Source organism: Polypterus senegalus, chromosome 10 (assembly GCF_016835505.1).
Source record: "Polypterus senegalus isolate Bchr_013 chromosome 10, ASM1683550v1, whole genome shotgun sequence".
NCBI classification, from domain to species: Eukaryota; Metazoa; Chordata; class Cladistia; order Polypteriformes; family Polypteridae; genus Polypterus; species Polypterus senegalus.
Window position 1 is genome coordinate 163,121,209 of NC_053163.1, and position 22,661 is coordinate 163,143,869.

At 53.0% G+C, this 22,661-nt stretch overlaps 3 protein-coding genes across 5 annotated transcripts in view; 1 reads left to right on the forward strand and 2 right to left on the reverse strand.

The window, feature by feature from the left end:
- Positions 1-130: 130 nt before the first annotated feature.
- Positions 131-7,177, reverse strand: atpaf1 (ATP synthase mitochondrial F1 complex assembly factor 1). The gene is made up of 9 exons (XM_039767232.1): positions 5,778-7,177; positions 4,474-4,582; positions 3,430-3,483; positions 2,465-2,527; positions 1,792-1,842; positions 1,356-1,403; positions 1,182-1,277; positions 978-1,085; positions 131-809 (listed from the first exon to the last, which is right to left on the reverse strand). Exons 1-9 carry the CDS (start codon positions 6,056-6,058, stop codon positions 633-635), a joined length of 987 nt encoding a protein of 328 aa, XP_039623166.1. The 5' UTR covers positions 6,059-7,177; the 3' UTR covers positions 131-632.
- A 108-nt stretch (positions 7,178-7,285) lies between these two features.
- Positions 7,286-22,661, reverse strand: part of frem1b (Fras1 related extracellular matrix 1b) — a 124,781-nt gene continuing 109,405 nt past the window's right edge. For all 3 annotated transcript variants that reach the window (XM_039767223.1, XM_039767222.1, XM_039767224.1), the window contains exons 26-35: positions 21,032-21,233; positions 20,121-20,265; positions 17,507-17,636; positions 17,107-17,179; positions 16,133-16,282; positions 15,040-15,266; positions 9,369-9,512; positions 8,831-8,943; positions 8,164-8,249; positions 7,286-7,490 (exon numbers count right to left, since the gene is read on the reverse strand). In XM_039767223.1, the coding sequence (XP_039623157.1) occupies positions 7,291-7,490; positions 8,164-8,249; positions 8,831-8,943; positions 9,369-9,512; positions 15,040-15,266; positions 16,133-16,282; positions 17,107-17,179; positions 17,507-17,636; positions 20,121-20,265; positions 21,032-21,233 (1,470 nt within the window). In that variant the 3' untranslated portion in view covers positions 7,286-7,290. The remainder of the gene's footprint in view (positions 7,491-8,163; positions 8,250-8,830; positions 8,944-9,368; positions 9,513-15,039; positions 15,267-16,132; positions 16,283-17,106; positions 17,180-17,506; positions 17,637-20,120; positions 20,266-21,031; positions 21,234-22,661) is intronic.
- LOC120537939 lies at positions 11,173-14,509 on the forward strand. Its single transcript, XM_039767229.1, has 2 exons — positions 11,173-11,536; positions 12,449-14,509. The coding sequence occupies exons 1-2, from the start codon at positions 11,290-11,292 to the stop codon at positions 14,146-14,148; spliced, it is 1,947 nt and encodes a 648-aa protein (XP_039623163.1). The 5' UTR covers positions 11,173-11,289; the 3' UTR covers positions 14,149-14,509.

The window sequence follows — 22,661 nt, forward strand, 5'->3', positions numbered from 1 at the left end:
GTGCCACCACATCACCTACCTGGACTGTGCAGGGCGCCCACCCACTTAAGCTGGCCCCCCCCCAGCCACTGGTGGTAGGTGCCCTCTGGTGGTAGGTGCCCTCTGGTGACACAGACATGACAAGAGCAGCTCACTGTTAAGGACTCCCCTTTATTGTGAAGTGGCACCTTTGGTGCGTATTCAGAAATGACAAGAAATAAAGAAATTCACACAAAAATGACACTGGTGGCACTCCCCTGGCACACTCTGTCATCTCACAAGATGGCCTCCTTATCAGTCGGATCACCCAAATCTGGGCACATGGTGGCTGTGACTGAGACTGACCCCCAGCTGAGGTACCACGACCTGAAGGATCACCCGCTCTGCCAGCTGGTGAAGCTGCCCTTGGCCTGTACCATTGACAGATACACCCCGTCATGGTTCTGGAATCCCCATTGCTGTGGGGGGTACGATGCCACCAATTACTCCAGCCCAGGACCCTCAACCCCACACAACAGAACACCCCGTTTTTCTGCCAGGGGAGGCAAAGACCCCCATAACCTGTGAGGACTGGTTGGAAATATCAGGGGGTACAAACCCGAAAGGGGAGAATGGCATTCACCTGTAGAGTGAGCCCAGGTGCCAATGTGCAGTCACTTTGCCTGGGCTCCCATGCCCACGCCAGTCTGCTCCAACTCAGCAATGACAGACATGTGCTTGAAGTCCGCAGGCTGGTGGTTGAAGGTCTCCACCAGGCTGAAGGTCTCCTGGCGCTGCGTCCCGTAAAACAGCTGCACCTGATTGGCCAGACACTGGGCCTGGGCGGGGCTCTGAGGAGGGAAAAAAAAGGACTGCCAGTCACTGGGGGCACCGTGTCCGACAGGCAGCTGCACAGACCTGCGCCTTCGCCCACCCGCCGGACCCCTCCATTCTCAACTTTCAGTGCTGCCCTCCTTCAGACTCACCCCTGCCACCCCAAGGCTGCTGGGCACACATACCAGAGTCGTGGCGTCCATTTCGGCCGTCATCAGCACGATGCCCTTGTCCTCCTGCAGCTCTGGGTAGTGGTACAGCACCAGCTGGCTGGGCGCCTTGTCCGCCCGCGTCTAACAGACCAAGAAAGAGACATGCTGAGCCCGAGGGTCACCCACACAAGCCCACGCCCACCCAGCTTTGGGCATTTCGTAATCGTGGGCACGCACCTGGATGTTGATTAGCGACGTGAAGTGCAGCTCGTGGTCGGACCACTGGCCCACAAAGAACTCGTAGCCTTCCTGCCGGGGCAACGCATACAAGAACTGCAAAGGGGAGAGCAGAGTTAAAGCAAAGGCCAACGTGTGCCCGTCGGCCAAGGGACGAATGAAAATGGCACTCACCGTCGGACACGAGGCCGCCCGCTGGCACATCTGCTCAAACATCTGTGCCTGAAACAGAAAAGCAAACCTCCAGTCAGCTCCTCGCCCACAACGTGCCAGGCCTACTGCGGGCACACTCACAATGGCAGTATGGAACTAGGCTCAAAAAAAAATCTGTGGAGCCAGCAGAGGGTGGCAGTGAGCATCAAGGATCACATAGGCATGGTGTTTGGTGGTGGCCTTTACCCATGTGCCCACCTTTTGTTACTGTAAACCTTTCTACCCTACAGGCTTGTGGGGTGGCAGACTGTCATCCAGAGCCTGCTGCCCAACCTCAGACTAGCAGGCACTGTCAGCACTCACCAAGGGCTGGGGAAGTGGGATGTGACCTCACCCGGGCACAAGGAACTCAAGAGAAACGACAGAGGGTGGAAGGAACGAAAGAAAAGTGGCTTACCGGGATGATGGCACAGATGGTGTCCTTGGCTCTGAAGTGCTGCCTCCAAATCTGAGGTGGAAACAGAAGGGAAGCCAAGTGTTCAAGACATGGGTACAAGACGGCCATCACCGCGCCCGCTGGCGTTCATCCCCTGAAAGCCCCTCGTTGACGCATTTCGTATTCTTTAAGGGTCTGCGTTTCAGAAATCGGGCGCCTTGCTTGGCACAGATGCATCTTTCTTTCCTCATTTGGAATGGGCTGCCATTTGATTTCTTTCCATGGTTACTGTGTGCCCCCATGGCATCGTATGCCATCCTGTGGGACAAATGTTCTTCATCATACTGCATAGCAGGAGGTAAATGCCATGTGCGGGCCCTGCACTCTGCCAGGCAGTGCCAAGGCCCCAAACCCACAGGCTCAATGGCAACTCTAGGCACGAGGTGCACTCTGTGGCTCGTGGCACTGGCTAAGCGGCTGTATCTGAGGTTGGCTTGTGATGCCAGCGTTGCGAGTCTCCCAGTGGACACGTCCACCTCAAGCATTTCCTCCCAGGCACCAACAACTTCATGAAATGGAGGTAAGGTTGTGGTACAACCTTTGTCTGAAGCCCCTTGTAGTCATTCCACTGGAGCAGGATGGCATCACTCTGCTCACCTGGGCTAACTGGCATTGTGCCCAGCACACCACCTACCTCACCAATTTCTTCAGCTGTCTTCTCTTTGATAAGGTCGACATTGATGATGGATGCCAGCGTCTGCAAAACGAAGAGATGCCCAGTTAGACCACAGCAGGGGTAACCCAAGTGAAAGCACACTTTGGCAGGAGTGCCCCCTTTCAGCAGGATTAAAGACACAGCTCTGCCAACAAGACTAGTGCGTAGGTGGTCTCTGGCAGCCATGCCCTTCAACATTGTATTGCTATGGCATATGGTGTAGACAACGTCGGCTGAGGGCACCCAAATACCCAGGCCAAGATGCAGGGCACTGCTGAGTCAATGCAAATTGAGCTTGCCTGGCACTGCAGCCTAACACAGTGGAAGAGGTCAAAGCAGGCAGTGACAAAGGGGACTGCATTCAGACCACCCACTCCCTGTCAATACCCTTCCTTCCTGCTCACGGACCACCCCATGGTTCCTGCTCAGGTGAGTGTTAATTGGACAAAACCTGGGCAATGCCACAAGCACAATACCCATACTGGCAAAGTCAAAAATCACAAACCAGTGTCTTCAGTGCCCACCAAATGGCAGCGACAGCAGGCAATGAACGAACCTCAGACACAACATGGAGGACAACCTGGCTATGGCAGTGCTGGCATTTTGTGGTGCCCTCACTGGCATCCAGGCCACATCAAAGCCAACACAGTCATTGAAATGTGCCTGTCCTGATATTTTTGTGAGCTGCCATCTCAGTGTGCCAGCTGGCATGGGTCGGGGGGTCTTCTTGACTGCGCTCCTGCAGATTGTGTTTGGGGCATTTATGGAGGTCACGCATAAGGTGGGCAGAAAAATAAAAATAAGAGCGGCACAATAACCATTAAGCCCTGGCATCAGGGTCAAGTCAGCACCATGTGCTCAGGGCACCACACTACCAGGCTGACGAGGACCCAATTAGATGGACAAAGTGGTGGCCGTGCCCATGATGATGCCCACCTGCTTACCTTGATTTTTGTAAAACCGCCAGGGCCTGAAGCTCCACTGCCCAGCTGCTCTGCCTGCAGAAAAAAAATCAATCAGTCAATCAATGAATCAAATCGATCAAATAATCAATCAAACACAAACCCCACTGACCTTCATCAGTACTAAAGTGTGCCCCCTAGTGGCTCTCACAAAGCGGCCAGCACTTCAGGTCACCACAGGGACCAGCAGGTGGCTTCATCACACACAGAGAGAATGTAATGACGGCCACCAGTGCCACCCATGTGGCTCTCAATGTCACGTCAAGATGGCATCAATCGGCCAACAGAACATGACATCAAATTGACAGAACACCAAGGTCGGCCTTGGCGATCACCTGCTGATACCCAGCTGGCGGTCAAGGTGGGCAAACAGAAGCCTTCAAGCTGGAGGACACCAAACACCTGCCACAGCTGAGCGTGCGTTTGCCCAGTGCACACTTCCACATTGGCGTGCCACTCGGCTCCACCAACAAAAATTCTGAAATTTAGCCTGTGCCCTCGCCCTGGGCAGCAGCAGGTACCTGTCCCCACCCAATGCTGTTAAAATGTCACATCTGGACAGACAGATCCCTGGATAACAAGAAGGTGGGGCGGGCAGGCGCTCAACCGACAGATCTGCTCATTGATGAACTCTGCCCACCCATTATATAGCGCCTTGCACATGGGGCAGTGAGGCCCCTATAAAGCGCTTTAAAACGTAATTAAAAGGCACTAAAACAGGCATTCAGTGACAGTCCCCAAATCCCATGGCACTTGCTGTCCCATCAGTGGTCTGCTCAATAGCCTGTAACTCTGTGCCCAGTGACCCCTAGTGGCGAGTATGTGAAATTCGTCTGTCCAATCAAAATGAAGCGCAAGGCCCCCCCACCGGTGCCACCACTCGGTGAGTTACAGACCTTAAGTACCACCTCGACAGCACTGTCCCCCAGCTGCCCAACACAGACTGTTCACATACCATCTCCACACCCTGGCACAGCATCCTCTGCCCACAGTCATGCCAGCACGAGGCCCTGGCGACACACTTGCCTGTTGTTCCATCAGCTGGATGAAGTCCCCCTGCCTGGACTGGCCGACGGGCTCCTTCTTCAGCTCCACCGTCTTCTCCAGGCGGGCCTGAAACTCCTGGGGCTGGGCACTGGGGACACAAGGGGCAGGTAGGGTCACTTGTGCAGAGCACTCAGGAGGGCGCCACCTTACCTGCTGGTCACCTCTCGAGTTTTTATTTAAGCACAGCTCAATCGGTGGCATCGGCTGGCTGTGTGTTGACAACCCCCCAGGACTCCTGGCATGTGCTGCCAATCTAATGAGGGCATCGCTTGACCAGGCTTGATGAGTTAAGGCTGCCCACTGATGTGCCATGCACATCCCTTAAGACAGCAATTTAGTTTTGATCCCCAATCCAAAAGGGGTCTTATTTTGTGCCCAGTTCAGAAGAGCTACCAACTGAGACACACCAATGACATGGCACTGCCAGGTAAATGAATGCAGACACTGAATATTGTGAAGCTGGGTGTCGTGAGGTCACTGCGTATCTGAAGTGCCCCTGGAGATTCACCTAAGCCAGCCGACAGGGCACCTGGACAGGCCACCTTCATGTGCCACAGTCCAGCGGTATGCAGTACAACTCGGCCACGGCAGGGTGTCTCCTGAAGATGACCCGGGTTCTGGCCAGCAAACGCATGCGATGTGACACGGAGTGAGATGGCAGGTGCTACAAGGACCGGTTTTGGGACAGCGCATGGTGGGCAGCCGCAGCACATCGTCCACTGACCCGAGGAACAAACAAACGATGGAGGGCTTCATGACTCGGGCAGGTGACGGCTGCCACAACAGTGAGTGCCAGCCATCCTGCGGGCAGTTTAAGAACTGTACTGCCTCCATGCCTCAGTAGGTCCACAGATTGTGCCAAAGCCCCTTCACTGGACACGGCGAAGCACAAAAGGTCAGCACGCCTAACGCCCATTCCTCACCATTCGGGTGGCCTTCAGTGCCCAGTGCCCGCTGTGAGGCCCTGTGTGCAGACTGCGGCTCTCCGGTGCCATCTTGTGGTGACCGCTCGTGCTGCAGTAACTTCAACAAGAACGCGCGCAGTCCAAGGGGCGTCACGTGTTCAGAGGTGACCAACGGGATTCTTACAGTCACACTTGCGGACCACAGCGGCAATCAAAAGCCAACGGCCTCCCCCCGCCGTTCGTATTCAACGAGCGCATCCACAGCGTCAGTAAAGGACCGACGGGGCAGACTCGGGTGCAAGCGGCTTCGTAGCCATTTTGAGCCGACAAGCACCTCGCGTATCCCTTCCTCCCTTCCCTTTCCAAAGCCGGCGTTACCTGCGCAGCTGCCGGATCTTCTCCTCGTACTTGGCGAAGAACGGGTTGTCCTCGAGCTCGGGGGCTTTCCGCACGTTGAACACCCGCAGGCCCCGCCAGGCGGCGCCGGGCAAGACAGACGAGAGTGCGGGGCGGCGGACGGCCAGTAGGCCGCGATACAAGCAGTGCAGCTGCAGCACGGCGACCGCCATCACGTTGTCCCCGCAGTCGCACATGAATGAAGGTCCGGGCTGCAGGCGCGGCCGACAAAGAAAAGTTCCGGGCGCGGCGAGAGCGCGCATTTCATTTTTTTTTGTTCCGGAATCTTCTGATCAGGTGAGCTCGACTCGTGGCTGCCAGTGAATGTTTCTTCAGTTTTCCTCACCTTGCTGTGCCCACAGTTACCCGGGCAGTCTCATCCGGCCACCTGTGGATTTCATTTCAGATGCCCGGCCAGGCTGCGCCATGGTGCCCGCAGTGTTTTATTCTTTTTCTTGCCATACCAAGTGGTGAGGTGCTGCTGGCCATGGAGTGCAAACCAAAACCAACCCCGACTGAGGTGCCAGTGCTTGAGAGGGTCACCTGGCCGTGCCCAGTAATGTTTTAAGTTGTGATAGAAGACTCGACCCACCCAAGTAAGCCCCACTGAACTCCAGCCTGCCCACCTCCGTCCTCTATGGCCCCTTCTGAAGTGATGACTGCCACCTTCCACCGACGGCCGCTCACTTGTCGGAAATGTCGACTTGCCTACTTTTGCCATTCATTCATTTTTATCTTCTCCTTTGTTATTTTTTTGTCACCCTGTAAAGCTCTGTGCTTTCTTTTCATACACAGCTTAATGCCACTCTGCCCTGGGCACTGAACCCAAGTCCACAGGGCAGCAGCCCTCACTGCTGTGCCACCCTGGCCCTCTGATTTTCTGACCTTTATAGAAATGCAAGGCGCTTTATTACACAATGCAGTCCAATACAGAGGACGGAGCAGCAGCCCACCATCACAGGCGGACCCCCGGCGGAGCAGGGGTCTACCTACAATAACGGCCGAGGACCAGCAGAGGGCAGCAATACCTGGGCCTCCGGGAGTGGGTGTGGCCAAGACAAGGGAGTCTGGAGGGCTTCCTGGCGAGTGGGTGCCATCCCAAAATGGGCCAGTAGGTTGACAGGAACTCCTCCTGAAACCCACATGACGATGAAAGCAGTAAACTGGGCATCAATGGCAAGAGGGGTTACAAAAGTGTCAGCCACGGGCACAGGAGGAGTGCTACCAGGAGACCACGAGGGGACAGTTAATATGCCCTGTGAATGCCACCTTAAAAGGCCAGCCTGGCAAAGGGGGCCCCAGCTGTTTGCCTGTTACACTACGCCCTGGGCTGAATCACCAAGGCAAAAGGGGCTCTCCTGGTGCCCGCTCCGACTGGTTTGGAGGTCTATGGCTGCTGGTGACTTCTACATGCAGTCCGTCTGCCCTTCTGAAGCTTGGACCACCTGTGGAGTGGCATGCCTGTCATCTTTGTGCCCCGAGAGGTTGTCTTTATTTAAAATGCTTCTGGGTTGTGTACGGGGTGGGCACAGATGTACTTTTTCTGCTCCTTGCTGCACTTCCTCCAGTGCCAGGTGCCCCTTGGTTGTGTTGCCACACACCTGCGGCCGTGGGGGGCCGTGCCCAGCTTCAGTCTGTCGTAGGACATCTCGTGCCCGTTAGTCCAGGTGATGCCCTCAGAGGTGCTCCTCAGTCCTGCAAGACAACAGAAGGGCAGTCAGGGGAAGGTGGAGTGGGCAGCTGGCCCTGGGGTGACCCCAACATTGATTGGTGTGACTGTCACAAGATGTACTCACTGGCCTGGCAGATCTGAAGTGAACATGGGGGTCTGCACCATGGCACCTGCTCAGACGGGCCATTTAGCCACAATGCCGGGGATTGAGGTCTCTGAACGCAACTCACTCATTGAGCGTGTGTGCCATCAGGGGTGGCAACGAGTCAAACAATTGAGGGGGTACAAGGAGCTGTGGGCAAATAGGGGGGGAAATCGGGTATTGTCCTTGTTCTGTGCCCACTCACACAAGTGCCACGGCCACCCCACCAAAGGGACTGGGCAGACGCCAAGTGGCTTGAATTGACGAGTAGAAATGAGGGGTGAGGCAGGTGACCCAAGTGTCCACATCTGTACTGGACCTCCAGCCACCCCACCTTCACCTCAGGGAAAGACCCTGGCGGTCAGCGTGGTCACCCTGCCATGGGCCTGAAAAGTAGGAGGGAGAACTGAAGCCCTGGCCACAGCTGGGTGGGCCCGTCCTGTCCACCATGGGGGGTCTTCATTCAAGTCGTCGCCGATGGATACAGCTCTGCCTGTTCATGTCACCTCTGGTCAATACAAGAAAGTGGACAAGAGGAATGAGAGCCACCTCACCTATCCAGAAGGGCTGCCCCTTGGCAAACTGGCGTAGCCAAGTCATCTCTGTGGAGGTGTGGATGCTGACCAGGTGGCTTTGGAATCTGAAAGACAAGCAAGTCAGTGGGTCAGCATGGAGAGCAAGGTGGGCTTCAGCTTATACAATGTAAGGGCGCAGCAGCACGGTGGCACAGTGGTTGTGACTCCACTGGGTTCTGAATCTGTGCCAAGTCTGCATGCCCCCCAGGAAGTGAGTGAGTGGGCCCTTGACCAGGGCGTGATGCCAGCGCCCTGAATTTGCCACATCAATTTCCATTGGCCTCTTTTTACTGCCCTAGAGACGGGCAGTCCGGTCAGGCTGACTGGCATTTCCAAACTGCCCAAGAGGCATCCTGTGCTGGGTTGGTCCCTGCCTTGCATTCAGCACTTCCAGGTTAGGCTCTGCCCACCACACAACCCTGAATTCAAGTGTCACATTACAGTGTGCCAATGGCACCTCCTGGAGGTGCCACCCTCATGTCTCATGGGGGTGTGCTGAATGACCAGCCTGAGACCTCTGAATGGCTGACGTCCACTTGATGCCACAGTGACTGACCAGAGGTCAAGATGTGCCATCACAAGTGTGGAGGTCATTTAGCCAATCTGACCTGAACGGACACCCCTGAAGCCCACCGCTACCCTCTACCTTCTGCCGCAGTCCATCTCTGCCCCCGTCCAACTGGCCACCTTGTCGCTCAGGAAGTAGCATCGCCCACCGTGGAGCGTCCAGCCCTCTGGGCAGCTGGCGGTTTTGGACACCTGAGGAAACAAAAAGGAGAAAGAGTGGGGTGGGGGGATATCCTGGGGGGAAAGCCAATGTGGGCACACAGGGAATCGGCCACTGGGGTGGAGTCATCAGGGAGGGGGCAATGATTGGTCAGCAGAGATGTTGTTATTAATAAATTACGGCAGGGAATGCAGGAAAGTGGGCACTGAAGTCGCGGTCAGCAGACGCTTGCCTGCCCTACCCGTCATTACTGATGTGATGCCCTTTTCCAAGTTTTGCCAGGTGGCACCTGTCATGTGGTTGACATCACACCTTTACATGTGAGGTGCTCAAATGGCCCCCAGCACCTGTCATGGCCTTTATTATTAAATCGCTAATTGACTCCTCCTACAATGAATGCCCTCTTCTAGATGCCAGCTGGCTAAAGGCACAACATGCTTGGCACTCAAATACACACCTGTGGCTGTGGATTGATGACCGGAGAGTCGCCCTGAGGAACGTCTCGTATGTTGGTGTACCAAGACCAGGCACGTGCCATGGACCTCCTGGCAGGACCTGAGCCCGTTTTCTCTTCCAGTTTGAGTGGCACCATCCCATGAAACTGAAAAGAAGAACAGGACATGTTAGTTGATCTGATGGCATCCCTGCAGTGCCCACAGGCTCAGTTCCATCATGGAGGGCATGGCCTCCGCCCAGATCAGATGGGGAGCATTTCCTGAACCTGCTGAGCCTACAGAGCAAATATGAACAAGAGGGGGTGAAAGGCAGAGGGGTGCCCACCATGGCCAGACACAAGGTCTAAATCAGGCAGGCACGTGTGTGCTCATGCCAACTACAGGGCTCAGTGCTTAGCTTTAAGGGGAGACCCTTGGGCAAGTCTGTGGTGTGGTCTGATGCCACAGGTACCCATAGGTACCTTATATAAAGTATACCTTATAGGTACTCATGTGGGTATCACCAACCTTTCATGCTAAAACCAAGAGAGGGAGAGAAGCCTCCAAGGAAAGGAAAGCGTCTTCTTGAACCCGGAGCCGCAGCTCATGTCTCTGCCTGCGTCTTGCTAATTCTTCCAGCAAGTCACAACAAAGTGTGCCCCCTTGTGGACTGGCATATTCTGGAATGTGCTCAAAATTCAGGCAGCCTGTCAACTACTAAAACTCAAGTCTGACAAGTCAGCCTGTCCACACATTCAGCCCTTCATCTCCAAAACTCTCTTATTTCTTTGGGGGCTCACCCTGGGGGGAACAAACCCTGGCTGGGATGCCCATCCACCACAGGCACCCTGGGCTAATTTAGAGTGCACCAGCCTTCCTGTTCTGGGATGGGTACCAGGAGAAAAGTGCTAGCTTCACACAGTTGGTGATCAGAATCCAGTGTGCCAACCACTGTGCCACTCCATCCAAATATCACATGGTATCAAATACTTAACATTGGGCTCTGCCACCCTGCACAGGGCTGCTAGAAGGCTGGCGTCGCTCAACATCTGCAATAAGACGCTGCAGATGTTCTATCCGACGGTCGTGGCGAGCGCCCTCTTCTATGTGGTGGTGTGCTGGGGGGGCAGCATAAAGAAGAAGGACAAACTGGTGAGGAAGGCAGGCTCTATTGTAGGCACGGAGCTGGGCAGTTTGACATCCGTGGCAGAGCGACGGGCACTGAGCAGGCGAATCCACTGAACAGGATCATCTTCAGTGACAGACCGAGGAGACCCCACACTATGCGACTCTTCAAATCCACCCGCGGGGGGTAAACATTAACATTACAAAGTTATTGTCTGTTACACCTGCCTGGCACTCGCCACCTTGCACTGCACTTTTATTTAATTAATATTGTTCTTATCGGTATGCTGCTGCTGGAGTATGGGAATTACCCCTTGGGATTAATAAAGCATCATCTATCTATCTATGGGTTTATTATTAAGAAAGTGGGCGAAATGCAGGAAGAGAGTGCCAGTGGTCCATGACAGTACCAACCAACGCCTGTGGGGACAGCTGAGCAAACACCTGGTGGGAGTGGCGAATGTGGCCGCCGCCGCTGTGATATTTTCATAACGAAACGAGAACTAAAATATTGTTTGACAAGAACGAGAACTGAAATTAAGGCAAACAGAGAAACTGAAACTAAATAAAAATAAAATATGACTGATGCGGGAGCGAGCTCAAACGAGAACGGAAACGGAGTAAAAACGAAAAAGCAGCAGCAGCCCTCTGAGCGGCCCGGAGCTCCGTTACGTCGCGCGCTTCACTACGCGGTGACGTCATACTGACCGGAGTCGGGCAGACTGGGGTCACGTGGCGCAACTTCCGTAAAGGACCGCCGCCTGTCTGTCGTGCGCATTTGGCTCGTCGGCTGCAGGCGGTTAGCACGTGTGGTTGACGATGGCGACTTCTGCACAGATGTTTGCGGGGAGAAAGCGAGAGAGCAACGTGTGGAAATATTTTAATTACAGCGCAGATAACAATAAGAGCAGATGTGGCGTGCGAGAAGAGGAAGAAGAGTGCGGGTTTTTAGTTAGTGGGAAGAACACAACGAACCTGAGGGCTCACTTAGCTCGACATCATCCAACGACTTTAAGTGCATTAGATGAGGAAAACAGGACTAAGGCTGAGAAAAGACCGAGAGACGGTAAGCATATAGCGAGTGATGATGATGATGATGAGGAGGAGGACGCCACACTTCACTTCATGCCGTCTACAGATACCGTAGTCTAAACTAAAGGCGAGTTCCCATAAAGCACTGTGAGCGAATGAACGGATCGTTCTTAACGGAGTGAATCTGACACTTGATGTCTTAACAATGCGAGTGTTTCCAAAACGAAGTTCGCTGCAGTTTTCATTTATATGAGCAACGATTTTATAAATGAAATGCCCGCTCAACTGGGTACATGATGGAGTGTTTATGATTTCAAGTATTTTAACTTTGAAATGTGTTTAATATCACTTCCTTGTACGTACAGTATATGTTGACAAGGGGGTGCCTGTGGTGGTCTTCAGAAGTGCACTTCTAGCCTTTTCAAAATCCTTGGCAGCGAGTAAAGGAGGTGCCCGTCATGCCTCAGTGAAATGGTTTGCTTTGTTTGAAATTCTCCCCACAGAAATCGGAGACCACCAGGATAGAATTGATTTAACTCTTGAAATTGCGGCTTTTGTTAAACCTAAAATCTAAACTTGGACTGTCCAGTTGTGGTGCTTCAGGCCACCTGGTGGTATGTGCCAACTGATATGAAGTCCATTGTTCTAAATGTTTTGATTCCTCCAGTGCTAAAGCAGGTCCCCCATGATTCCTAAAAGTTGTGTACAGTTATTCAGTAGAGTTGAACCCTTGGCGGAGCAGACAGCATTACTGCATTGCCTTTCAACGTCACCCAGTGGCACCTTTTGTCAGACTTTAGCACTTTCACTTTCTGCAAGAAAAGTCCAAAATATAAAAGACAAAGCAATGAAAGATCAGAGTGTTGTCTCTTCACATACTGGTCATGTGTTAGGCCTCGTCTTCGTCACGTTGTCATTAACACGTCTCGTATGTTTCTATCTTCAGACTCCCCAGGACCGAAGGCTGCCTGCCAGACCCCCGAGACTTGCGTGACCAGCGCTGTGACACCATGGCTCCCAGACCGCCGGCAATTAGCCGCTTTGGAGAACATGATCATCGAAACCGGATGCCCTCTTGGGTTCGTCGATCAACCAGCTTTCAGGTCACTGATATCGTGTCTGGATTCAAAGTTCAAGATGCCAGGATCAGCTAAGCTGAACAGGCTCCTGGTCGCCAAGTGGCAGCGTTCAGTGCAACACCTGAAAGCCCTGCTGGCTTCAGCACGCCGAGTCACCATCTGCTTCGGTGTCTGGTCCAAACCAAACTGCACTTCATCTTTTCTTGGGATTTCGGCGTGTTTTTTTGACCCCGGCTCCCACTGCTCGCGCCATGTTGTCTTACGGGTGGTCGCACTACCACACCCACACACTGGCGACCACCTAGCCGATGCCATTGACACGTGTCTGCACGAGTGGGATATCGTAAAGGAGAAGGTGCTCATGATTGTGAGTGACAACGGCTCAAACATGACTAAGGCTATTCGGCTGATGAGTGAGAGGGACATTACGGACGAGACGGACACCGAGGATGACATCGATCAGCAGGAAGAAGGGGTGGACAGCGAGACTGAAGAGGCCTCACTTCTTCCTGAAGCTTTGCCATACCGGCGAATGAAGTGTGTGTCACACACGCTACACTCTGTAGTGAAAGTTGCATACAAGTTCTACGATGGCATTATCACCAAAGCCAGGCAGTTGGTGGGAAGAGTGAGGAAGTCAGGGATTGTCATGGAGAAGCTGCAGAATGCTGCTGGCAAGGTGCCCATCTGGGATAATGCGACGAGGTGGAAGAGCACATACGCCATGATAAAGAGACTGCTGGAGTTGAGGCCGCTGCTGGACGAGGTGCTGGACGAGGTGCAGATGGATTCACTGCTGGCTGCAGACTGGACAAGGCTGGAGGAACTGGCTCACTTACTGGAACCTTTCTGCTGCCACACTGACCTTCTTCAAACCAATGCCATGTCTCTGTCTCTAGCCTTTCCTTCCATTCTTGATCTGCAGTGCCACCTTCAGTCCTCTCCAGCCGCCAAAACTCTAACAAGAGCCATGCTGTCAAGCATGCATGAACGCTTTCAGGCTGTCCTCGACCCCAAAGCAGATGACTTCTGTGCCCTGCCAGCAGCAAGCTGCCTTCTTGATCCAACCGTTGCAGTGGCGCTGCTGTCTCTAGAAATGTCTGCAGTGCGCTCTGCTGCCAAGGACTTCGTGGTCTCGGAGGTTCTTCGACATTCAGCGAGCTCTTCTGCCGACAGCCACGACACCGTGACGGAGGCCATCACCCCAGCGCTCAAACGTTTCCCTTTCCTGTCCACGAAGTTGGCCCAAGCATCGAGTCGGTCACCAGGTCTCGGAGTTTCAGTGCAGGACCAGCTGGACCAGTACTTGGTGGAAGTTCAGCACTTCTCGGGCACACTGACCGCCCTTCAGTACTGGCAGCAGAAATCGTCAACCTACAGCCTGCTGGCGCCGGTGGCCGAGGACCTCATCTGTGTACCTGCGTCAGAGGCGTTCATCGAACGAGTATTCTCACTGTGCGACTATCTGTGCGATGGCCGTCGCTGCAACATGAACAGATCTCTGGAAATGCGCGCTTGTTTAAAGCTCAACAGCGACGTGCTGGCACAGACTGGCTTCTTGGGTTGAAAGGTAGCGACGTGCTGGCACAGACTGGCTTCTTAGGTTGAAAGATAGCGACGTGCTGGCACAGACTGGCTTCTTGGGTTGAAGGGTAGCGACGTGCTGGCACAGACTGGCTTCTTGGGTTGAAAGATAGCGACGTGCTGGCACAGGCTGGCTTCTTGGGTTGAAAGGTAGTGACGTGCTGGCACAGACTGGCTTCTTGGGTTGCAACAGTCGATCCTGCCGACTACGCTCCTCAGGCCTCATGTTTAATGGCTTTATGAACTGTGAGTTTACTTTGTTGACTCAAACATAACTTGCATTGAAATAAGTGAAGGCCAGCATCAAATTGTACTAAAATAAATATTGTAAAAAGGCCAAAACTAAATAAAATAAAAACTAAAACTTTTAAACACAGAACTACATAAAAATTGTTGACTCCACTGAAAACTAGAACGAAATGAAATAAAAACTAAAAGTACAATTAATATCAGAACTGGAATTGGATGAGCGGACGACTGATTGGCACTACTGGCTGGCCAGCAGGGTGACCGCTTCACATGACCCAACGCACAAGCGTGACCGGGATCCTGAGCTCTCCTCTTTGGCACAGCTCCTCATGGCACCACGATGTTTCTTTTTATGTTTACTGCCCTATCAAATGCACCCTGGTCACTGTTTTCTACCCAATCTGGGCACATCACTGTGTCCTGGGCACGCTGGCATGTGCTTTGTGTTGTGAGCGCCTGTGTACAGATAACGCCTCGTATCCACTGTGTTGGCTACCCAGCTATAGTAAATGGGGGTAGAGGCTGCCTACCCACCTGTCTTTCTGTTTGCCCAGTTTTCATAGGGACCCCCAAGCACATCTTGCTGAGCTGGCACCTCATTCTCCTGCCTCTCCCTGTTACCTACCATCTGCAGCGATTTCCCCGCCGCCTCATCCCGGACGATGGCGCCACTGTAATCCAAAAAGTGGTCTGTCTGGGGCACATCTCCTCGCGGTGGTGACCGGTGACGCTCCCGAGGGACATCAGCCTCCAGGCTGGGCTTTGAGTTCCCTGGGACGAGGACCTCGGGAATGACTGTGAGCCGTCCACTGGTGCTGCCACCTGCTGGTAGCTCCTCAGGCTCACAGTGACCTGATAAAATGAGACAACACAAGACAATCAATCGCATCAAAGGTCTGTGCCCCCGCCAAGCTACCAATTACTTGGTGGGCTGGTCAGGCATCAAAGGCACACCTAACATGACCCCCTGTGATCCACCTGCTTGTCCTGAGGAAGACACATCCATTTGGAGTGACCAGGACCCCCTAAATCTGTCTAATGGCCTTCTGCTCCAGTGTACAGTAGCTGCCCTGGGTCTCCCACATGATGACTGCCAGGCACTGCTCACTAGCAGTCACCCAGTGGGCATCCTCAGCATACACCCAGAAATCATCATCTTGATTCAGAAATCTCTATGTGTAGACCGAGTGGCACACAGTAATGGTCCCCGCCAGTTTGGGCATTCAAAACACCAGTGCCAGGTCACACAAACAGACTACCTTCAAAAAGGGCACAGATGTGCCCAGTAGGTGAAACATGTTCCACAGTGCCTGGCCAACAGCACAAGCCCTTGGGTGCAACAGGTGGGGGCATGGATTAGGTGGGTGGTTTTGTCTGAATGGGCACACATGTCAGAGGTCATTTAATTCAAAGCAAAAGGGCACAGGTTGGGCATCAAAGAGCACCCAGGCTCCCATCACTAGTGAGGAAACAGCCCACTGAGGGGGTGCATGGGGGTGGGGCTTTGGCCTCATTCTGACAACGAGTACAGGGCAGGCCAGGACAAGCCATTGGCACACTGTTCAATGGCCAAGACCAGAGCCACATGGCCTCTCCCGAGTCACCCAGAACCTCGCCACGGGCTTGCCCAAGAAGTCAGAGGGCTGGCATACCTGAAAATTACCAAAAACATGGTGTCCTTTTGAAAATGGGGGCTGCTGTCCAATCCCTACCCTTACCTCCTCGAGGGTCCACAATCTCCACCGTGGCCTTGTCCTTCATCCCCAAAACGGCATTCCTCGGGCCTTTGAGCTGCAGCTGAAACTTCTCATTGTTTTCTTCCAGCCCGTCGTCCTTCAAAAACACTTTCCACATCTTTGTCGTTACGCCTGCGTCAGAGAAGAGGGTCAGCAGTCACTCACAGCGACGTCACACTGCCCGCCTATCAGACACGCTGTAGCTAAAATGAAAATGGTGACAGGCACGAAGCACTCCAGCCGCTCAACTGGGCAAGCGCAGGGCAAGGTGCCCACCAGCACAGCAGGTGAATATGTTGACACTGGAATGGCAATGAGGGCACACCAACTGTCAGTCACCACCTCGGAGGTCTCTCCAGCGGTGTTGGCCCAGAATGTTGTGCCGGAGTGCTGAGGCCCAGTCTGAAGGACTCTGCTCATTCTGGTGGGCTGTCCACTCTTGAATGCTTGTCTCACTTGACCACTGCACACCAGCGATACTGACCTGGTGCCACCTCTTTAAATGGACCCTTCATCATATGAGCCAACACAAGACCACTGCCAGTCCAATGGACAAACTTCACCTCAGTGCCAGCTTGTCGACTGGTCATTGAGATTCATTTATGACAAACAGAAGACAATCCACCTTGGCAGCGTCCAAACAAAGGGACACTCTTGATGCTTATTGTCCAGTGCCTATGAGGATGTGCCGCCTGATGCGATTGGGAAATTCTAGTAGGTAACTTTAATGCCCTTAAGGCAGCTGGCACGCTCATGGGATGTGGTCAGTTAGAGCAGTGAAGAGTGTTCAAGGACTCGGTGGTCTTTCCACCTCTCATTTACTGGCACACCTTCCTGGTGCCAAGGGGCTCCAGTTTGGGACAGAGAAGGCTGTCCAGTGTGTCTAGCATTGTGACAGTCCCTTTAAGTCTGGTGGGCGCGGCCCATCCTACAGTCAGCGCAGGACCACCACTCACCGGGATCAAACTGGATCAGCGTGGCAGAGCTGTGCGTGAAGTCCTGTCCCAGCCTGGCTGTGTCTTCATGAATCTGAAAGGAGATCAGCCATTGGTTACAATGAGAACACCAGCGAGGGGCGTCAGCCAATAGCAGCTGTGCTTTCCAGTTGTGGCCTGCCTCTCCGATGCCTGACTCCCATCACGCTCTCTGCCCCTTTGCTTATCCCTTCTTGGTGTCTCTTTTTGCTTCTGTGTCCTCCCTTCTCCACTGCAGCTTTCCGTGAGGCCAGGGCTGTGGTTTGCCTGGCATGAGGCACGCAAATGTTTAAACTGAACACAAATGACCAGCTCAGAGTGCTCGGCCTGAATCAGCTGCCAAGGCACACATTCAAACAAAACACTGGAGTCTGGCACTTACCTGGATGGCAACAAAGGCAGGTTCAGCACTGATGCCACTTCGAGACACATGGATCGACAGGGTGCCACCATTTTCACAAATGCGGTAGCACGTCGATGCCAGCTCGATCCGTGACCACTGGATTTCCAGCCTTGAAGAAGAACAAATAAGAGCAAGTAAGTGGAGCTGAAACGAGAATGTGCCAGGAAGTAGAACTGCCAAAGGTTCAAGGGGCAAAACAACAGCGCCACATATTAAAAATTAAGACCTGTTGAGAAGGGCCATAGGGCTGACTACTAGCAATTTGGCACCCAGTCTGAGAAACGGCACGAAACACTGCCTGGACGGAGTGTCACAGAACCACCTGGGCACTGGCATGGACTGGTCACTTGATGGGACGCCAAGGATCCATCGGGAAGTTGATGTGGACCCACTGCCTAGCCCGACCCCGATGGCCGCTAAGTATGCTGGGTGCAGAGTCTCCTGTCTGCTGGGCTGACTTCTGAGATGTCATCGATTGTGTTTTATTACCCCCTGCCCCATGGGGAGTTCACAACACTCACCCTACCCATAAGTCTTTGGGTGCAGAAGAGAACTATGAGCAACACACAGTGTCAACCCATCCAGTTTTACCCAGAAGGCCCTGCTTCTCTTCATGGAAACGTTCACCCAACAGCACCTCTCACTCAGGACAAACTGCCAGACGGGCACTGCCCCGAGGTTGTGTTTCCTGCTTGCTTATCCAATCCAAGTTCTCAGGAAATGGCAGGTTTTACATATTGCCTGCCCCATACCCATATAATGGGCCAGTGCCCTTGTACCCCCTAATGTCACCAAGACTCTTCATCTACTGAAGGCACCAAGCCAATAAACTAAACTGAAGATATAAAAGTAAATGAAGGGAATGAGAAAAGGACAGGTGACACACTCCCCATCTTCTGAAAGGCTGCCAGGCGGCCAACTGTACATCTAAGGAAACTAATGGGGGCAGCCTGAAGCCCCACCCACACCCACCTACCATCTGCATGGGCTGCTGCAGGTGCCCTCTGCGACTACCAGTTTATTTCTTAATAATTTTAAATCCTAACATGCGCGCCCCCATGAAATTCTGATCTAGCAGTCGGCTGCGCTCACCACCTGCCCGGCACGACTGAACTTTGGAGATGCAGAAGGATGTCTCTGAGGCGGCAGGAGGTGGCCAACTGTGCTCCAGCTCGGCGGGGGCAGCTTCTGTTGCCCATGTGTGTCATGGCAGAATCTGGAAAGTGACAAATGACACTGAGGTCATCACCCCTGCTCCTCTTGACAAACGTGTCAAGCCCTTGCTGGCAGAGGGAGGGAGAGACGGCCTGCCACGTTCACACGATGCCAGGCTCCCTCGAGTGCAGGATGTAACACCCCCACCCCAATGCATTCTGGGCTGGTTAATCAGAGGGCCAGCAGCACCCACCTGCTGCTCACTGCAAGCCGGTGACTCAGGATGTGCTTTTGCTTATCACATATGGTGCCACTTTGCCACCATCTGTTGGTTCTCACCTGAGAGGCTGGCTATGCCCTACCCTAATTCACTCCACCAATCTCATTTTCCCTGGGTCTTAGAAGCCAGGTGACGGTAAACTGTCAGGTCAGTGGGCACCGGACACCAGGCATTGAACCTTAGCCTATTTAGGCAGACTGCAAGATTTGGGGGAACAGGGGGGTCAAGTGGGGCACCACAGGTTCAACCGTCCATTCCGTCTTTCTTAGTAATTTGCTTGTAAATGTGGAGGAAGCGATATGAACGAGGGATTAATGGGGCCAGGAGACGTGTGGCAGGAGGGCAGCAAGTAGCAGGCCTGGGGTCATCTGGGACGACAGGAGGTATGGCAAGTGCTATTGACGAGGACCTCAAAGGAAGCAATCAGTGCCAGGCTCACAGGAAAGGCACTATATAACATGGAGGGGTAATGAAGGAAAAGCAGCATGAAAGGTGCCCGCAGTTTCACAGGCTTATCTGACCACAAGTCTCTGGGGGTGAGTGGTCACTATGAAAGGCGCTATATAAAGGATTCACTGTCATTGTGGATTCATTGACCACACACCATATTTCTTCACCAGTGCTGCTCTGTTTACAAGCCTTGGACCAAATCTTAACCCTTAAACTGCCACATACTGGGCGGGGTTAATACACCCCTGGACGCCAAATACTTTTCGTTGCACTTTTTAAGTAAACGTCACAATTCACAAAGAAAATGTGAAATTTTAACGGAACACGTATTTTTTTTTCATGCAATGAGCATCACAATTACTGCAGCACTCACCATTTTACACCCTGCCAATGAATTGAAAAAACGAAACTACTGGGACGATACGTACAAGGATGAAATTCAGTAATTCACGGGCCAACTGCGCTTGGACGGGCTGCACGCCAACACACAGAGGTAAGCGCTGACGCTGGCAGGCTGGTCTAGGGCAGCGGCTCAATCCCAGGGACAGCGGCGCTGCAGTTCTGTCGGGGCCGCCAGTGGTCATGAGGGGGCTGCTCAACGAATATATGGCACAGACTGATCAGCGCCGGCATGCTGGCAAACTGCTCTGTGAAACAACTATAGCCGGTTCTGGTGGTTTAAGGGTTAAGAAAGAAGACAGGACTCACATGTCTGGCGTGGCACTGTTGCCAGCTGCGTCGGTTACTTTAAATTCAAAGCTGTCGGAGTTGGTGTCCACTGACGGGTCAATGACATAGCGCACGGCTCGTCTGTCCAAGTCCTTCTGGGTGAAGCGGCTCCTGATGTAGGCTCCTGTGACAAAAGACAGGAGAACTGAGGGGGTGACACCGCAGATGTAACAGGAGACCCCTGCCTGCCTCCCTCCATAAGACAGGGTCAATCAATCCTGGTCAGTGGTGGCACAGAGAGTCAGGAAAATACATACGCACATAAATCAATAAATAAATAACACGCAAACCGAAGAAAGCACAAAGAGCACAAAGTGGCAGCTAAATCCAATATAAGGGGGCCAAAATGGGGCACAACATGGACAGCAGGCTGCAAATAACCAAGGGGGCACAGAAACCCGCCATCCATTGGAGTGGCATTGCCACTGGATGTGTGCAGCGCTGAACACAGGACTAGGGACACTGTCCGCCACCCATGAAAGTCACCGCATCATTAACACAGAAAGAAGGAAGGCCTGGGCACAATAAAGAAGAGCCAAGCCACGACTGGGCACTCTTCAACTACTAACACAGGACTTGGCACACCATGTTTGACCGCAGCACCGCTGACACTGTCCACTTCAGGTGGTGTGGTCATATAGGTCTTGACTGACCAAAATAACAGCCAGGCCACAGGACTGGACAGACTGCAGTGCCAGTCGCACCACACCTGACCTGACCAACACCACTGGACTGGGCAGCTCACCACTGACGTTGTCCCCGCCAGGTCATAGTTGTAGTCACACAAAGGGCTGGATGCACACTAACTGACAGTATTTTGGGCACCGTTACTGTCACTCTGATCTGGCTGCAGGTCCACCAACTGGCCTTCACACTCCTTCCACACTGACCTGTGATGACGTTCTCCAGGTACCCGAAGAAAGGGGGCCGAATGACCACAAACTCCAGCACTTCATCTCTGCTGTCACCGTCTGAAGCCTTGAGATGACGAGATGTGATGCTGACTCCAAACCTGCCATCTTTCAGGTTCTCTACGCTCGAGGGGGTCACTTTGGTCACAACTCGAGGGGGCAACTTGTCACTGTGCTCCACCTAAAATACAGAAAATGGGATGCCACCATAAATATGCCAGCAGGCTGACTGGTCCATCAGGGTTCAGTCAAGAATGAGCAGACCACTCGTAGTCCTGCCAGGGGGCCCAACAATGTCTGCCCGATGTAACGCTGACCTCTAGTGGCAAGTCCTACCTGTCGATCAGAAGCCAAATGACCGGACCTGTGGCTCCTCTGACCACTGGACTCGAGCTGCGCTTCTCTGCTCATTTCACGTCCTTCGTGTTGTTTGCTTCTCGTCGACACCTCTGCTCTACAGTGTCTGCGGGTGGTCATTAGTGATGGGCACCCTGCCTTCTGACGCTCAGACTTGCCTGGAGAGTTGGGTCCAGGCCCTTTGGGTCAGCCTCAAGTGACATACAGAAGCAAACGAAGACAAAAGGCGCTATAAACGGACTTGATGGAGAGGTGGGACCTTTTGAAGAAGACACTGGGAAGACCTGCTCAAGATTGCCAATGTTGGCCTCTTCACTGAACGCAGCCGACAAAGGAAATCCTGCAGCTTCGTTTCTTAATTGGGTGCCATCCCTCTGCCAAGGCTTGTGAGTGAGAGAGCACCGTGCGCCCATCTCGTCCTAGCAATTTACATTAATTATTGCCAAAACAGATTGTTCGCGTAAAAACGGACTTTGTGATGGCCAGGAGAAAAAAAATATAGCAACAAAACTTTTCTGGCCTCCGTTGGCACAGCTCTGCATGAAGTGAATCTTAAATGTTGGCAGAGCATTCACGTTATGTAACATGCTGCGAGAAACAATGTGTGGGCGTGCGGATGTGTGCCACTTTCAGCAGGCGTGGGTGTCTGCGAGCGTCATTCTGGCAATACTGTGTGGGCTTACACACTGGTGGGTATCTGCACAGGGTCCTCCTTGTCGGCCTGGCCTGCATGTGGCACTGTGCCCATCAATTGAAAATGCTGCTTTCTGATGGCATAGATGGCAAAGCACGAAAAAGGCAGAAAAGTCCAAGCCAATGGATGGCTTGCCATTTTGCTGTCTTGAGGGTTCATTCAACAGCAAATGTCTGCATGCAGCACGGACACCAAGCTGACAGCTATATAGCGCCTCGGGCATCAGGCAGACTAGGCACAGCGCCTCCGCTTATACGGTACTTCCACAACAGTCGATTATATAGCGCCTTTCACCTGCCAGTCTCTTTAATATCCGTGCAGCCATCTATTGAAAGTTGCTTCATCTAGCTATTGGTTATATAGTGCCTTTCACATGTACATCGGGCACTTTATTTATCCCATGTATGCCTTTTCCACATCTATTGATTATATAGCACCTTTCATGTATGTACTGTATATATTAGATCGTCTTTCAAAGTTACTGAATATATAGCGCCTTTCATATTGGTCCACTTTACAACACTGTCTGTTATATAGCGCTTTTCGTATCGGTGTACT